The sequence below is a fragment of the Dicentrarchus labrax genome, unplaced genomic scaffold, assembly GCF_905237075.1.
Source record: "Dicentrarchus labrax unplaced genomic scaffold, dlabrax2021, whole genome shotgun sequence".
In the NCBI taxonomy this organism is placed as follows: Eukaryota; Metazoa; Chordata; class Actinopteri; family Moronidae; genus Dicentrarchus; species Dicentrarchus labrax.
In genome coordinates this window covers 21192574-21210663 of record NW_026136711.1, presented here as the reverse complement: position 1 = coordinate 21210663, position 18090 = coordinate 21192574, and the positions used below count along the sequence as shown (strand labels likewise).

The window sequence follows — 18090 nt, the reverse complement described above, 5'->3', positions numbered from 1 at the left end:
GAAGTGAAAAAGCAACTCAAACTGCTCACTAATCTCTCTCATGATGAGGTAATCTCCCTTTTAAAAAAACATATAAAACTATTTTACAATCTACCCTCATAGAATTAGAGGGGAAATACAGCAGCTTTCCAATTTTCTAGTGTTGAGAAGCTCATCATGAGCAGCAAACAAAGCAAGAAACAGTTCAAACCAGCTCCATCTGCTGGACACAAACAATTTGCTAAGTGTTTCCTTCAGACTTCATAATAATAATAAGATATATATTATATTACTTAATTTTGTTTCAGAATAATAGAAAATATCAGCAATTGCAAAATAATAGCAGTTTCTCTCTCTTAATCTTCACGTTGATGCAAGTTGTCCAAAAACCTTTAGTGCATGTCAGTGGATTTTTGATTAACTGCAAACTGTTGTTTGAGGTATTTATGCCACTGAAGTATTATGTCAATAAAAGCAGGTCCTTCAGTATAATCCCTAGTAGAGCGGCCATGTGTCCAACTCTCCATTAAAGATCTTTACTATTTTTGTTTATATTGTGTTCACATTGTGCATAATGTTGTGTTTAATCAAACTACCAAAAACTGACACAGAAACATTTTGGTCAGCTCCAACATGCCTCAGTAACTTAAACAAAGGTATATATTGATCAGAACATGTCCTAATCAAATAAATGCTTTCACGGGAGAGATGAAATTGCTTCAATATTAATTATTTCCATAACACGTACTGATGGAGGTTCATAAACAGAGAAATGTTACATTTAGGATTACAAAATGTCGGGACTGCAGGTGTGCAGGTGATTTATTATCGTTATCCTCCTCAAACAGTCAGCATCCACCTGAACGTGATTCCTCTGTGGTTGATGAAAACCTCACTACGCACGAGATGTTGTTCTTAATTGCTCACCCAGTAATTAAGATTAACCTCTTACCTGCACCCTGAGGTGAGACCGAGCAACAGAACAACCCAACCCCCAGTAAATCATTGTTGCAGCTTTATAAGAGTCCTGTAAGACATCAGCTCAGTATTTGGTTACTGGTTTGTACTTGTGGTTGCACAACTGCAGCCAATCACAAGAGGCCTTACCGCACGCGCGCTTCAGGAGCGTGCTCGACCTCGTGCAGGCCCGTTATTCTGGAGGTGGGCTGACCTGCGTGGCTCGCCGTCGGACTTCATCAAGTCACTCTGTGCCTTTTTGCCACCACCTTCCACCTTCACCAGCAGCACGTTAACAATGGCGCAAGCTGGTGCACAGAAGGTAAATTAGTACATTATACTTTTCAATTAGTCATTTATCTTTAATTTAGTATTGTAAGACCCTTGCTGTTTGATTTGTAGACGACATTTGTAGAAATATGTAGAAAAGTCTTGCAGAGAAGCTGAATGTTACTTGGTGGTTATTGTAAATATGAGCTGCTGTTTGAATATCTTTTGTTTTTACCAAATTAACATCAAAACAACCTGTAAAAAACTGCCCAACAACTGAATGTGCATATTAATCTATCTATCTACTATCAGGCAGTGTCATATTATCATACATTGCAGGTGTAACTCTGATATTGTCTCTCCAGCTGCATGTTCAATGGATGATAGATTTGCAGTCAATTAACAAACAAGCTGACAAATTTGATATGCTGTGATTTTAGCAAATTAGTAGGTTACCTGATAAGATAATGTGTATCTAAACATCTGTCTGTCTATCTGTCTATCCGTCTGTCTATCTGTCTGTCTATCCGTCTGTCTATCTGTCTATCTGTCTGTCTATCCGTCTGTCTATCTGTCTGTTTGTCTGTCTGTCTGTCTGTTTGCATTGACAGAGCAGCTCTCTGACATTGGTGCTAATGGTTGCTTCTGCAGCCATTGGAGGAACTCTTCAATATGGCTACAACCTCGCAATAATGAATTCTCCCACAACTGTAAGTTGTTCCCAGTGTTAACAAAGTGTTAATTATTCAGTCAAACATAGGTATGCGGGTCTATTTACATATTTACAGAGCTGATAAGGCTCTGCAGGGTAAGTGTTCAGAAACATAGATTAACATTTCAGTTGTGGTTAAAAGTGTGTTTTGTGTGTGTGTTCCCTGTACGCAGTGCAGCATCAGTGTTATTTCACATTTGGGTCAGTGTAAATTGGCACAAACAAGAATTAGGCTACTTGTGTCTGTGATTAGTCATTCTCATTGTACCACATCCAGCTGTATTGTGCTTTAGAAATTAATTCTGGATGCAGGATCTAGTTCCTCTGTGTTTTGTTAAGCCGAGCAGCAAATGGAATAAAAGAGCACAAACTTCCATCAGCAGCAAACAATACTGCAACTATAAACACGCATATATACACAGACAGACAAACAGAAAGAGGTAATAAGGGTCAGATTTAACCACTGCTCTGTTTCCGTGTGTTAGCTCAGTGACACTTTAGTGGTTGACTGTCTTGTCTGCTCTCACAGTTTATTCAAACCTTTATCAATGAGACGTTCCTGGAGCGCTGGGACTTCCAGCTGGAGGACTACCAGGTGACTCTGGTCTGGACAATAATTGTCTCCATATTCTCGTTGGGGGGCTTTGCAGGAGCTCTAATCGCAGGACCTATGACCATACGCTTCGGGAGGTAATATAAAATGCTCCGTTGCGCTACTCTATGTGAATGTATAAATGCACGAAGGTTACAAACTGAGATTTTCATTGCAATGTGCAAAGAGCGAATGATCAACCTGTTGATATGTCGCACACGTATAAATGAATAAAGAGATTGTTCATTTACTTTCCTCTATCATGTGAATACATGCAAATCACCCTGGATTGAGTCTTGATCTTCAGAGAAACACACATGCATCAATTGTGCTTGCAAACAATCACAAACTGACTTTGAAGCATTAGGCTGGTGTTGGTCTATTATCCAATACTTTATTCTTACTCTTCCTGTTGCTGTAGGTATTTATTTTTAACAAGGATCAATAATTTCCTTAAACGGCCGGTCACTGTAGCGTGTAGCAAACGTAACTCAAACAGATGTAAATAATGCATTTCGTGATGGCTATTTTCAGTGAATGAATACACATTTGATGCTCTGGTGACATTTTACAGCAGCAAGACTGACATAAACTCTCATTGACTACCAAACGTTGTTAGCAATCTATTAGATTTGTCCTCTTTTCCCTTCTCAAGGAAGAAATGCCTGTTGTTGAACAACATCTTCCTCATGAGTGGTTCACTCTTAGCTGTGACAAGTAGAGCTGCCAAGTCTTTTGAGATGATCATTATTTCACGTGTCCTGATTGGAATAAATGCCGGTACGTGATTTTACGTCAGTAACTATTTATGTTTGCCTTTAAATCCCTGTTATACTGTCGGACTTTCTTCCCAATGTATATTCATGCAGAGGCGGAGGGGTGCCATGGTGTCAAATGCTATCAAATTTAACAATTAAGATTAATTAAAAAAATAATATATATAAAATGTAAATTCATTTAATGATCTTATGATTTTATGGACGCATTTTAGACCAGGTGCTTAAGTTCAATGAAAAAAGGAAAGAATCAGAAATAAAACAATTTATTGATTTCTACTTCCACCTTTAGATATTTATCTTAGTGCTTTACTAGTGTGCCACAATAAAAAAAAAGTTTTTTGAGTTACAATATCTTCATTTGGGGGCATTTCCAAGCAAATATTGATATATGTGATTGTTTTCGATTAGCTGTAATTAACAGACTGAAATGAGAACTGAACTTTACTTTTAAGTAATAGTAATGCTTGAAAAGATCAAAATAAATGCACAGATATTCAACAGAAACTTCACTGTGTGTTTTGCAGGGATCAGCATGAATGTGCAGCCCATGTATTTTGGAGAAAGTGCACCAAAGCACCTAAGAGGGGCTATCTCTTTGTCCTCAGCTGTTTTCACAGCATTTGGTGTTGTGTTAGGACAGGTGGTCGGACTGAGGTACGGACAAAAGAGGCCAATGTTTTTGCTGTAAAAGAAATAAACAGTATGTGCCGTAGATTAGATATCCACATAACACTCTGGATTATTTATTTATAGAGAGATTTTGGGCAGTGAGCAATGTTGGCAGTATCTTCTCGCCAGTAATGCCATTCCTGGCTTCATTCAGCTCCTCACCCTGCCGTGGTTCCCAGAGAGCCCCAGATACCTGCTCATCGACAGGGGGGACAAGGAGGCTTGTATTAACGGTGGGTACTGTAATGTGTCAAGCAGTATCTGAGTACTCTTCCACCACTGCTGTCAACTCAGCACATCAAATTATATTTGGTATATATAAAAAACATACAGATTAATAATTTATAGCCAGAGAATAACAAAACAAAAAAAAGTCTCAGGCATTTAAGTGGTTTTGGGGTTTCTTTTCTTGCTTAGCTTTGAGGCGGCTGCGAGGCTGTGAGGTCCAAAGCAGCGAGCTCGATGAAATCCTGCAGGAACAGGCCGAAACCAAAGGCATGAGGCCCAGCCGGCCCTGGGAGCTTTTCACCGATCGCTCAGTGCGCTGGCAGCTCATCTCTGTCATGATCATCAGCAGTGCCATGCAGCTCTGTGGTAATGACTCGGTAAGAAGAGCTGCCATCAGTGTCATTATCAGACATTTTTACACTGTGTCTCTGTAGGAAATATTGTTATGTAACCCAAGAGGGACAGTGTTACTGATACCGAGGTGCAGTAACAGTATCAGATGCTCTTTCTGGCCCTTTGCTCTGTCAGACCGTTGATTAGAAATTTGAGATGATCCATCAGCGGTTTGTGTCGTGTCTGGGTTTCTTACGTTCCTGCAGGTCATATTAATAATGTATACTGCTGCTGAGGCATCATATACACATAATGTGCAGTGAATGATGAGTAAAGACAGCTGATTGTTTTGAATGTGCACTAAAAGTTGTTTCTTTGTTGTTAACACATCCAAACTGATTTTCGGAGTTGCAACAAGTTGCCTTCTCATCAGTAAACGCTGACTAAGTACTCCTGTGTTTAAAGGCTTTTAACCACATGCTTGACAGATTTAGGGAGGGGATGGGGGTATTAACATAGTTACTCTTTGTACAAAATTCTGGCTTAATCAGCTTATTAGCAGTTGAAGTGAGTGTAATGATGTTCTGCAGTATTCTAAGGTTGTACTCTAAAGTCTTTATGTTATTTTTCTTGCAGATTTACTTCTATGCATATTATGTATTCAAAGAGGCTGGAATATCTGATGAGAAAATCCAGTATATCACAATTGGCACTGGTACATGTGAATTCACAGCCTGTATAATGTGTGTAAGTATCCGTCATTGAAACACACGTTATGTAACCGGCTAGAGGCAAAGAGACTGTTGTTTGCATTCCTCTTAAATCTTTAACGCAGGCTATGGACTAACTACAGCCCTGTGTACTGTACATACAATAGGTTCTACATTTAATTTCACAGTTGAGAGCACTTGGACATATGCTGTTACACTAACACCATGTGAACACTTTACAGTAAGATACATAAATTACTGAGTAGCTAGAAAGAAGAAATGGTGACGTACCAGATCTTGAACTAACTGCTAATTAGAGAAACCAGTAGTACCTGGATATCTCTGAATGGACTAATTGTTGTCACTTGAGAAGAAGATGTCATGTTAAAGGTATAGTTCATGTTTGTACGTTAAATATGAAGCTAGAGCCAGCAGCTGTTTTGAGGAAGTTATTGCACTTGGCCAAAAACCCCTTTTAAAACAATAACTTTTTTGTTTTTACACTTCCTGTTTTTGTACAGATGTAACATGTAGCAAACTTTATAGGGATTTCATACTAACTGTTTCCCTGTCTTTATGCTAAGCTAAGCTAACTAGCTGCTACCTATTCAATTCATTGAGTAAATCGAAGTGAATGAGCATAAAATGTCCAACTGGTTCTTTTAATAAAGCAGTGTTTAATAATTAGTTTCATAATATCTGTGACCGAACACTTTCTGGTTTATTAATTCTAATTAACTTTTAATCAAGTCCTAAATGGCAAGAAACAATTACTATTCATCACGTGCTTATAGTTGTTATATGTGTGCTCTCATTGGGTAAATTAGAGCATCAATCTCTCAACTGAGAAACAGCTACTGTGTTTTTACTGATAATATAAACTCATAAATGCTGCCCATTCATATTGGCTATTCATTAGCAGGAAGCTCCTTATTTGTATTTATTCAGTGGTTACTGCTCTGGGCTTTATGTACCTTACTGTAAAGTCTTAAATATTATTTGTTCTAATGATATGTAAAAGTCTGACGTTCATATTTGGATGTTTTCAGAATCTGCTGATAGAGCGCAAAGGTCGGAAGTTCATGCTGATGGGAGGATTCATCCTCATGACCGTCTGGGCTGTTGTCTTCACAATTGCTCTGTCGTTTGAGGTATTATATCACTTATATAATTCAGTGACGTTCCCAGTTTACGGAAACATTTCAGTGTGTCAGTGTTTGTGAGTTGCTCAAACTGTAGATATTTTACTTTTCCTCCCCACAGCATTATATATCCTGGATGCCGTACCTGAGCATGACGTGCATCTTCACCTACATTCTCAGCTTCGGCATGGGACCAGGTCAGTTTTTGGAGATTTTCATCATGAACAGACTCACAAAAAGATCTCAAGATCCATTAATGGAATGAAAATAAACAGAGTCTTCTCTATTTAATGTCGTCAAAGTGGATCAGTAAAATTATTATTTTAAAAAATGTGCACAATTCTTAGCTCTTCGCTCATTTTCAACCCCTCCAACTATTGAAATGCTAAATGTAACTCCAAAACATTCAGTTGGGTGTTGAGGGCCATTTCACATTCAAATGAGCCATAAACACAACTGCTTATTTTGGAGGATTTAATCTGTGGTGCTATAGTAATGCCTGTCACTAAATATATTAATATGACCTATATATATATGTGTGTGATATGTGATGTGATGATGTGATGATGAAGCTAACTCTGATGATTATATTTCATATTTCAGCTGGAGTGACTGGCGTTCTGCCTACAGAGATCTTCAATCAGACGTCTCGGCCGGCAGCCTACATGATCGCTGGCTCCATGATGTGGCTCAACCTTTTCATCATGGGAATGATCTTCCCTTTTCTAGTGGTCAGTCTCTCCCTACATCCATCTGTTCATATACACACATCTCTCCGTTTAACAAACAGGTAGTGACAATAAACAACCATACATAAATATTGAGTGGTTTGCTCTAGAATTATATAAATGTAAAACATGTGTACATAGAGAGGTATTATTAATAAGACAAAACTAAGACACTATTTACTGTCACAAACTGCTCTGTCTCCATCGATGCTTTTATGGTAAATTTTAAATGTATATCTCATTACAACAAGTAATTAATTAGGAGACTATAAGTCGACAGGCAGGTTCAAATGCAGCAAGACTTCTTTTAAATATTTACGGATGCTAAAGAGACCCTATAGCGCCCCCCAGTGTTCAGAGTCTCAAATTGAGGAAATAAGGGATGAGGACTCTCGTCACGATGCTTGTGGATTTATCTCTAATAATCTTTTTGAAGTTCTAGTTTTAGTGAATTCCTAATAATATAAAACCTTTTGTAATTATGCATATATAACTAAACACAAAGTCAGGCCTGGAGTTGGTTGAGATTGAGGCACACACAGTTCGACATTTCATTTATATCATGTCTCACATCAGTCTGACAGCTTTCCGTTGCCTTTCCGTTACAGAGCGAGCTGAGTGAGTTCTGCTTCGTGCCTTTCGCTGTGGTCTGCCTGTTGTCGGCTCTGTATGTCGGCCTGTTTCTGCCTGAGACCAAAGGGAAGTCTTTGTCGGCCATCACAAGTGAATTCCACAAGCTCAACTTCAAAGGCCAGGACAAAAACTGTGAATCGCAAACTCAAGCCCAGTATCAGCTGGGTGAAGTGTGTCACTCCACGGCCTTGTAGACAGACTTTTTTTCTCCTGAAACACACAGTCACATCCACTGTATGCCTCACTTTGACCTGACCTGCTTGAGCTGGAAGAAGTCATGCACATTCTGACGGAACGGGTGGGAAATAATTCACTTTCATATCACCGAAAGCAACTTAGATCTACTGTACCTCCTTTATGTGGAGTGAGTTTTCTATTAAGAGAGTTAAAAGGAATTATCTTTGACGTGTTCACGTATGCACTTATGTTTTACTGACTACTGTATATTGGGCTAAATGTGGCAGAAAAATCACCTGCTACATAGGAAGTGATGTGTTCTATCAGAATAAATAGAAAAATGAGTGTATAGATAGTCTTTGTAGTCACCACTGCCGAAAAAATACTTCTGAAAAGACATTTATTTATAAAGATGTTTTTAGCTAAAGAATAAAACATTTCAGCATGGCAAATACATTTTATTAAGATATTTTACTGTTTTTCTGTTTGTTTAATAGGACAAAGAATACAGAGTTAGTAATGGCAAACTGTGTCTTGGCTGTGGGAGGTCAAAGGACATTCCAGTTAAATGACCTGCAGGATGCTGAAGTCTTGCAGTGTGGCAGATGGTTCAACATATCAGACAGAATGTATTCAGACTAAAACAAAGTTCATTTGCACCTTATCAAATCTGTGTGTATCAGTGTGCACACCTCATTCATAAAAAAAACTATGATGTTGAGCATGAGTTTTTACATGAGTGGAATATGTACAATTGTTTATATTGAATATTTCCGTCAGTCTTTTTTGTTTCAGTGATTTTTTGAGTCTTACATTTACATAGTTTTTAAATTTAATTTTTTTAGTGAGATCATGAAAAAGGTGCCTTTCAAATATAATACAGAAATAAAGTCACATCAGATAAAACATTTCTGGTGTCAAAGGTGTGTAAAATCATTTGATTTACCCACTGTTGTACAAAAGCTTCTTTTCACAATCACTGCCACTACAACCATAACAATAATTCATCTTTCTATGACATCAAGAATATTTTATCTTTGATTTATATTCAATGAATATATCTTAGCTTTAAATATTACCCTTTGTACATTGTCACATAGTGTGGAAAATAATCACTGCAAATAATCTAAAAGGAGAAATTACAAAATAAATGCTAAAAAATCAAGATGAAGATTCTCCCACTATACACAGTTTTGTACATTTGACATTATAAAGAAGATAAATCAGAGTTCTCCGGATTTGAGACAAAGGGAGTATTGGGGAACAGAAACAGGAAAACTTACAGAAAATGATACACAGTATTTATATTTCATGTAACCTTTCAGCCATAAAAATGTGTGAATATTTCGCTCCATATAAGCATCATACGATGGAACAAACAGCAACAGAAAGCAATATTATACAACTGGGATCGTGGCCACGTAGATGGGCCTTGTGATCGGTGTGACCTCGGCCTGTGTAGATCAACCTTTATTATGTAGGGGTTCATGGATAAAAGGGTATTAAACTGATTATGGAAAAGGACCTTCATTTTGGTCTGAGGAAGAAGCAGGTTTAGACCCTCTTCCAGCTATCATGCCTTCATGAGCCACTTCAACATGCAGCAGCAGGAGGAGCCAGGAATCGAACTGCCAACCTTTTGATTAGTAGGACAACCCGCTCTACCTCCTGAGCCACAACCTCTCTAGTGACTTATTTTGTTTTGCTGTTCACAAAGTTCTCACACAAACAAACAAACCAAAAAAGGAACATGTAAATAACAATTATTACAATATAGTTGTTTTCCTCAATCAGTAAAATGTATTCTGACAAAGAAATATTTGTATGTGATAGTGCCTGTGTGTTAGAATGACAAAAGATGTTTCAAAAACAATTCATAAACTGTTTTAAAGGGCCAGTCCAGTAATTTAGTATTGCACTTCTTTCACGTTGGGGAAGGACTTGCAGGAGACAGATAAAAAGAAAATGTTAGAATCATCAGGGTTATTTCCTCAGTGGAGAGTTTCTTTAATGTGTATTGTATTTACACAGTTTTACTAATAATGTATAATGTATATAATGCACAGCTGTGGTCCCAGCCTGGGGGTTGATACCCCCACTTCATGGGGGGTGAAGCCCTCTTGATTTTAAGTGGTGTAAGAAAAATTTAAAAATAGTAGGCCTATATCTTAGCATTTAATTTATTTCTATGAAGAAAACTAAATGAAATTGTTATTTTTAGATTTTATTATTATTATTTAGGATCTAAACTCTAAGGACCTGAACACGAGCTAAATAAACAGAGCCTTCACTCTCTGATAAACAGCCTGGCACTGCAGTAGAAAAGTAAAAGAAAAGAAGGCTAACAGAAGGTTTCAGTTTCAGGAAAATGGAGACACTGAATATCTAAAAAAAAAAGCCTTTTAAATATGTATGAGTGATAAAAACAATAATACAGAAGTGTATAAAAAGTTACATAAAAGTATCAGGAAAACTGCATCTCTGGTGCAATATTCAAAGGAAATAATTTGCTCAAACATCATCCAAATGAGCTTAAATATGCAACAACTGCATGTCTCTTTTGGGGGGGTTCTTTGTGTGTGTATGTTTTGGGTTTTTTTTCCCAGTAATGTCTAACCAGTAGACACAATATACTGGCAGGACTTGTAGCAACTACAAGAGATAACCAGACAGACCAGGTTGAATCTAGTGCAGTGTTTGGTCATCCCTATCACACACGTCAGGACATGACGATCTTTCCCTAACAGCATGAATGGACAACTAAAGTCTATTGATGTGTAACTTTAGGCTGCATCCTTCATATATGCTGGTTTTTCTGCTCCTTCTGCAGCATCCAGCAAGTCAGGAAGAAAATGGACGGAGCATCAAGAAAGGTAGGTGAACATTGCAGCACTGTTTGTAGTCTCTAATGTATTTCTGAGCATTTTTTCTATGACAGCTATATATATATTTTTTCTTAATTCACTTTTTTATGGTGTTCAGAAGACACGGGCAAAAGAGGAAAGCATATTCATCAATTTGTCAACTTTTAGAAACAAACCAAATACAGGAAACTCAAGAAAATGCAGAAAAAAACATGTTTGTACTTTCTGTGCATTTCTAAATTAAGTGTATCAAACTGAATTTTTTATTTGTATCAGTTTATTTGTACGGCACTTTTCACATAGGTTAGTGCCTTCAAAGTGCTCTGCAGATTACTGACAAGCTAAGAAGAGAGTGTGAACACATTTTGAAACTAATGAACATGCATGAGAAATTCATATAAAAATTCAATAATTAAACCAATAAAATAGATGTATTCATTTTTAAAAGATAGATCTTCTTGGATTTATAGAATGCAAGTGTAAATCACATTTGACTATCATTAAAGGTTAGACAAAGATATCTGCCTCTAAAATTTCTGGAAGTAAGAAAAACTGGAGTAAAAGTAATTTATTTAAACTGTTTTCAATCACAGTGAACTGTTGAAAGTCTGTGGATTATCCAACATAACTGGGACAAGGCAAATTATTATTTAGATTTTGTATCTTTTAATGTTCTGAGCATCAAAATGTACTTAAATTAAAACTGAAAGATAGTGAGTGTTTATTATTATTAGGGTTGGATTGTTGAATTTAATTAGGCATCTGCATATTTTGTAATCTGTGAAATAAGTAATAATTATATTCATCAAATAAATATAGTGGCGTATAAAAAATCTCAATTGTAAAAATATATATATATAAAAACTATAACAAGGAATCAGTCTAGTTTAACAATTATTTTTACACTTAAATCAAAAAGTTTTAATAATTTATACAACCATTGTGAGTCTGCATTTATAACAAGGAGTTGAAGGTTAAACTAACATCTGTAACAGAGAAGAAGAGGAACACATTGTGACATCCTACTAAACATTATAATGGTTAATATATGTGGAGGTAACACATGTTTGAGGCCCATGTTAGCACTCTGACCTCTCCTATAGTGTCTACTTAAGTCCTGCAAATAATTACTTAGTCGCCTTAGTCTTAATTATTTAATTAAGACTAAGGCAGTTTGTATGATTTCCACTTTACATTTCAGCTGCAGTACTGGAGGCTTTATCTGCTGACGCTGGTGTTGGGAATTGGTGGATCATTTCAATATGGGATTCAAGTTTCCCTCATTGCTTCTCCAGCAGTGGTAAGATTTCTATTAGTTAGATGCAAAGTATGTATGAAAACTGAAGGTGTGCTACAGAAATGCAGTTAACTGTCTCACTTGATACAGTTTGTTTATCTTCTCTGTATTTCCTGCATTGTGTCTGCACAGTCGGTGTAGACCGAGAGATTTATTGAACTGTGCTGCCGTTCTTCTAACAGCAAGATAATTTAATACAATCTTATGTCTTAATGTGGTTTCGATGTAGTGCCAGAATTATGTTTCTTATAGCTATGAAGTACACCTCACACCATGATAAGATTACATTGTCTGTCAGAAAATAATCTGGAGAAAACAGGTCACCTTTTACAACTTTAAATTATATTTTACTTATATAATTTGTTTTATTCTGTTTATTAAGATGCAGTAAAGTGGCTGCACTCAATTCTAATCATTTATTATTATTATTATTAGTAATAGTAGTATTAGTAGTATATTATTTTTGTATTTGCAAATATATTATATTTAAAGTGAGACTGTTATTTTTGCCACATTGGCCACAAGTTACAATTATAGGATGCAACGATGAATGTTAAAACATAGTGTCAGCAGCTTAATCAGAGAAGAGCCATAAAGTTAGCAAACTGGCTCAGTTAGCATTAGTTACCGTAATAAAATAGAGATCATACCAAACCAAAAAATAGGGATGTCCTAGCAAAATTATTGGGTGTACCGACTTCAGCCTTTTATTACTTTATCACATTGTTAATATTATATTATTATTATATATGTGGGTGTGATTCTTCTCAGTAACTCATACCGGGGCAGATCTAGAATGAGTGGCCACATATTAGACTAAGTGCTTAAGTTCAATGAAAAAATGCATGTATTTGGAAAAACATCTGAAGATTTGGAAATAAAACAATGTATTGATTTCTAATGCCAAAAGACATCACATCTCCTGACCTCTCCGACCTTTCTGCAGCACGTTCAGAGTTTTGTGAACCAGACATGGGTGCTGAGGTACGGAGCTCCAGTGGATGACTCTACCAACCAGCTCATCTGGTCCTTCATCGTGGCTGTGTTAAGTCTTGGAGCATGGGCTGGGGCTGTTCACAGTGGCAGCCTTCCTGTCACTTATGGCCGGTGAGACACACACACACACACATCATGGTTAGGATTGTTAATTAATAGCAAACAATCAACAATTACCTACTGACATAAAGCATAAAGACTGGAAACAGCTAGCCTGGCTCCGTCAAAAAGTACAAAAAATACATATACACAATACAAAACTTGGCAGTGCAAACATATTTACTTCATCCCTCTTAAGACATAAACTCTTAATTATTTCTTTTAATTTTGCAGGAAAAAAGCTCTCTTGTTCAACAACGTTGTGGCGATTGTCGCTGCTCTTCTCATGCTCTTCAGTCGCATGGCCAAGTCTTTTGAGATGATCTTACTGGGAAGATTTCTGTATGGATATAATGTTGGTATGTTCTCATGATGTGTGTGTGTGTTTTGTGTGTTACTTTCCTTCGTCAGCCTCTTTTTCTTTTTCATCTTCATATTGTTTTCCTCCACAGGTCTCGGCCTGAGTGTGCACCTCATGTACCTCGGCGAGAGTTCTCCAAAGAAACTCAGAGGTTTCCTGACCCTCACGGGCTCGATCTTCATCGGATTTGGAAAAGTCGTGGGTCAAATCATTGGCATTAAGTAAGAACCGACTGTTGGCACTTTAAAGCATCAATTCAGTAATATTTAGAACAAAAAAAAGTTGTCTGGGCAAAAAGAACAACATCCATACTCACTTACTTATTAAAGAGGTCAAGTTATTCTTCTTTAGGCATAAACATTACAAACATTGGCTGTCTTTCCTGTCTCGATCAAAGACTTTTTCTTGTTCCCGACTAAAGTACAAGATCTTGTTGACCTCGTCTTACTAATTAGCACAAAGTGATTTCTCTGGATAATGTATTAAGCTATCTTAATTACTGATCTACAGTATCTCCCCTCCGCTCTTTGTTTTACGCCCTCTGTAGGGAGATGATGGGTACAGAAGAAATGTGGCCGTATCTCTTAGCTGTCAGTGGGATTCCTGCCATCCTGCAGTTTGTGACGCTGCTCTTCTTCCCCGAGGCTCCTCGATACCTTTACATTGACAAAGGAGACACTGAAGGCTCCAGAAAAGGTGAGCGGACACATTAGACTTTGGGCAAATCCCAAGTTTGCAAGTTAAGAAGTTATAATGTCAGTAAGAGAGGAACCTTTGACTTGTACAGATTTATCATTTCTTTGAATTTAATGTGTGAAAGCCTTGCAGTGGCTGTGGCAGGAGGACGACTTAAAGCAGGAGCTGGATGACATGCAGAAAGAGAGAGATAGCACACAGGGAGAGAAGGCGAAGACCGTGAAGGATGTTCTCACCTCTCGCTGTGTGAGATGGCAGCTGCTGACTCTGGCCATCCCCTGCGCCGGCGTTCAGTTCTGTGGCATCAACGCTGTACGTTCTTCTCAGCTTTCCCACTTCATAACACAAATATATACATTCACACAATATGTTAAAATCTAATGGCCTCTTGTATTTGATTCTCTCATCCAGCTGTATTTCTACGCCTTCGACATCTTCCGTGAGTCAGGAGTGCCAGAGGACCAGATGCATTACTTGTCCATCGGTATTGGAGCAACAGAGGTCATCACTGTAACACTGTGTGTAAGTATCTGCAAAGTTGCATGAAACTGAATCACTAACTTACTCTGACATCTAAATGCAGTAAAAAAAAACTACTGAAAGAGACTGGGTTTGGACCTCAAAGGAGTATATATTTATATATTAGTATATATATTAGTTCAGTTTATGGACCCTTTCCCTCAACTGCTCATAATCTAACTAAGGTGATTATGGAAGAATAATATTCACTGATACAGTTTTGTTTAGGATACTGAGTGCTACACATTCTTTGTTTTTAAACACATGAACATTCAGTAAGCCGTACAATGAGAAATTTATCAGATAAAAGTAGAATATTTCCATAAAGTAAATAACTGCTTTAATAAATGTGTTGTTAATTGTTCAAAATCAATCACTTCATTTGCCCCAAAGGGCAGTCGGTTTACACATAAACACAAAGCACATTAATATGTGATATAAATACATGTTATATATGATAGAAATGAGAACAATGGAGCATTTTAGGAAAATTGACACCTTTTATAATCACTGGAATAAAAGCAGTCAATAGTTGTGTCCCTTGTGTATGAGAAATCTATTTTTATATTGTTATACCGATGGTCTATTATTTTATATTTTAAAAGTATTTTTGTGGTCTGTTAGAAGGAGGGATTTGTTGGGTAGGGATATGGTTTATTTATTTTTTTCCTGTATGTTGTGTTGTTATGTTGTGATATTTTCTACATAACTTTAAAAATTCAATATATTATTTTAGAAGACAAGAAAAGAAAAAAAACATATTGATGATTATTGCTGATTAGTTAGATGTACGACAGGAGGTGTAAAGTTCTGTGTGATGAAGAACTAAATAACAAAACTTATATTTATACTTTATCTGTTCATTCTCACTGTTGTGTCTCAGTCTTTCTTGATAGATCGAGCCGGCAGAAAGAAGCTGATGGGCTACGGCTATCTCTCGATGGGTATCACCATGTCTTTACTTACCGTCATGCTGTCCATCAAGGTAGATACAGTCCAACAACAGTGCACCTTCCTCTACCCTGTTTTATAGAGGACAAATTATACATATTTCTCTTTTCACACAGGATCTGAATTCATGGATCCCGTATGTGAACATCGCCCTGATCTTTTGTGTCATCTGCATTTATGGACTTGGACCTTGTGAGTTTTCGTGCTTGCTTACCTCACAAGTGAAACAATCCACTGGTACTTTTTTTCCAATTTGAAAAAATTTATTTATCTTCTTTCAGCTGGAGTGTCTATGGCCCTTCCTGCTGACCTCTTCCTGCAAGCCTGGCGTCCTTCTGCTTATGTGATCAGTGGGACTATCAACTGGCTGGGCATGTTCCTTGTGGGGATGTTGTTCGGCTACATTGTGGTGAGATACCTTTATATATATTTATTTATGTCAAATAATCAATATGCATTATATCTCTGTCTTTATATCAGGTCAGCTACTCGATCTAACACAATGTGATTTCATGTGTGTCCGTACAGGATGGACTCGGGCAGTTCTGCTTCCTGATTTTTGTGGCTTACTCTGTTTGCAGTGCAGCGTTTCTGATATATTTTGTCCCAGAGACCAAAGGAAAGACAATGGTAGAAATTATGGAGGACTTTAACAATCTGAATTATAAGAACAGGGGCGCTGACATTGAGAAGACTGGCACTAGTGTTGAAACTAAATTGTAATTTCTTCTTAAACATTTTATCACTTTTTTTTTTGGCTTTTATTGCCTTTATTTGATAGGACAGCTGAAGACAGACAGGAAAAGGGGGCAGAGAGAGATGGGGGATGACACGCAGCAAAGGGCTGCAGGTCAGATTCAAACCCTGGGCCGCTGCAGCAAGGACTCAGCCTTGGTACATGGGTTGCCAGCTCTACCCACTGAGCTAACCGGGCACCGCAAATATTTTATCACTTTTGACATTTTTTTGCATAAAGTGTAAATTCTTCAGTTAAACTACATTTCAAGAAGAAAACATGTTATTGATTGTGTATCATTCAACAGTAAATAATAAATATAGCCTCTGTATAAATGTATTTATTACCTTTTAGTATTACCATCTAACAAATTGTTAGAAATGTTAAAACCAGATCATATACACAGTGAGTGCTGACAAGAGGAATGTGGAGTCTGTTGACCTCTGAGTCTGTAAATATATTATCATGTAAAATAAATATATTATCATGTAAAATAAAACATTTGTAATCTGCATACTGTTTCATTTTGTAGTTATTTATTATATTTGATTGGTATTTATTACTGTAAATAATACACTTGAGCACTTTATCATTTTAACCAACATGAAGTCTATTCAAAACCACAAGGATATAATATTCTGATCAAACTGTGAACTGTGACTGTGAATGTTGGTAAAAATATTTTGAATTTGTGTACAAGAATAAATCTGTGTACTTGATTAAGTAACCTTACACAGGCCCTTAGAAAGCATCAGGGCGGATCTCAAGGAATATTCATAGGGTGGCAAGAGGGTGGCATGGAGACTTGAAGGGGTGGCAGAAATATGTGCTGACTTATTTGGCAAACAATCACATTATATCAATATTTGCTTGAAAAAGGGTCCAAATTAAGATATTTTAATTGAAAAACATTAAATTATTGTGGCACATTAGTAAAGCATTAAAGGTAAATATCTAAAGGTGGCATTAGAAAACAATAAATCATTTTATTTCTGTCTTTTTTCATTGAAATTAAGCCTATCACATGTCACAAATGTGGGTATAATAGATAATTAAATTAATAAATTAATAAAAATCATCTAAATTCATGTGTTAAATGTGCAAATGTGGAAAGCATGTTGTTGATAAATATAGTGGAGAGAATATTTGCCTCTGAATTGTACTTGAGTACAATGAAGCTGCATGAAATGGAAATACTCAAGTGAAGTTCAAGTACCTCGAAAATTATGCTTAAATACAGTAGTTGAGGAAATGTTACTTTAAATAACTGCACACAGGTGATAAGAAGTTTTTAAATGCAGTGAAAAAGAAAGGCACTCAACCTCTGGTCCCCCCAAAACAATGTCATATTAAAGTTTAAATGAACAGTTGGTGTGAATGTGTTAGTTTGCTGGTGTAAAAACCAGTAGCTATATTTGTTAACTGTTTATGACAGTAACACATCTTTTAGTCTTAATTACTACACACAAAAAACCCTTCAAAAATCATCTAAAATCATTAAAAAAAACAGCCAAGTGTCTCCGGTTTCAAGAGTTTTGAATTGCACGTCCGTAATTACAGGTATAAATATTCATGAATTTTAAGGAGCGTTTGTTTTGCACCTGTTATTTCCTCAGAGCTCTGACTTGACAGAAAAGATTACCCAGGTATTTATTTCCAGTA

At 36.7% G+C, this 18090-nt stretch overlaps 2 protein-coding genes across 2 annotated transcripts; both read left to right on the top strand.

Annotated features, from left to right (window-relative positions):
• Positions 1 to 1175: 1175 nt before the first annotated feature.
• Positions 1176 to 8817, top strand: slc2a11a (solute carrier family 2 member 11a). Its single transcript, XM_051414702.1, has 12 exons — positions 1176 to 1258; positions 1818 to 1916; positions 2448 to 2608; positions 3166 to 3290; positions 3814 to 3943; positions 4043 to 4191; positions 4376 to 4563; positions 5156 to 5266; positions 6279 to 6380; positions 6493 to 6568; positions 6975 to 7102; positions 7708 to 8817. The coding sequence occupies exons 1-12, from the start codon at positions 1235 to 1237 to the stop codon at positions 7924 to 7926; spliced, it is 1512 nt and encodes a 503-aa protein (XP_051270662.1). The 5' UTR covers positions 1176 to 1234; the 3' UTR covers positions 7927 to 8817.
• A 1944-nt stretch (positions 8818 to 10761) lies between these two features.
• Positions 10762 to 16690, top strand: LOC127371925 (solute carrier family 2, facilitated glucose transporter member 11-like). The gene is made up of 12 exons (XM_051415164.1): positions 10762 to 10782; positions 11975 to 12073; positions 13017 to 13177; positions 13400 to 13524; positions 13618 to 13747; positions 14074 to 14222; positions 14347 to 14534; positions 14634 to 14744; positions 15625 to 15726; positions 15809 to 15884; positions 15974 to 16101; positions 16221 to 16690. Exons 1-12 carry the CDS (start codon positions 10762 to 10764, stop codon positions 16413 to 16415), a joined length of 1485 nt encoding a protein of 494 aa, XP_051271124.1. The 3' UTR covers positions 16416 to 16690.
• Positions 16691 to 18090: the final 1400 nt, after the last annotated feature.

Bases quoted from the DNA above. Each gene is read 5' to 3' on its own strand.
- slc2a11a (XM_051414702.1), top strand. From the start codon at position 1,235: ATGGCGCAAGCTGGTGCACAGAAG. The intron at 3,291-3,813 runs GTACGTGATTTT...TGTGTTTTGCAG, and splicing joins CCTGATTGGAATAAATGCCG to GGATCAGCATGAATGTGCAG. The intron at 5,267-6,278 runs GTAAGTATCCGT...GGATGTTTTCAG, and splicing joins TCACAGCCTGTATAATGTGT to AATCTGCTGATAGAGCGCAA.
- LOC127371925 (XM_051415164.1), top strand. From the start codon at position 10,762: ATGGACGGAGCATCAAGAAAG. The intron at 12,074-13,016 runs GTAAGATTTCTA...ACCTTTCTGCAG, and splicing joins TCATTGCTTCTCCAGCAGTG to CACGTTCAGAGTTTTGTGAA. The intron at 14,223-14,346 runs GTGAGCGGACAC...AATGTGTGAAAG, and splicing joins CACTGAAGGCTCCAGAAAAG to CCTTGCAGTGGCTGTGGCAG.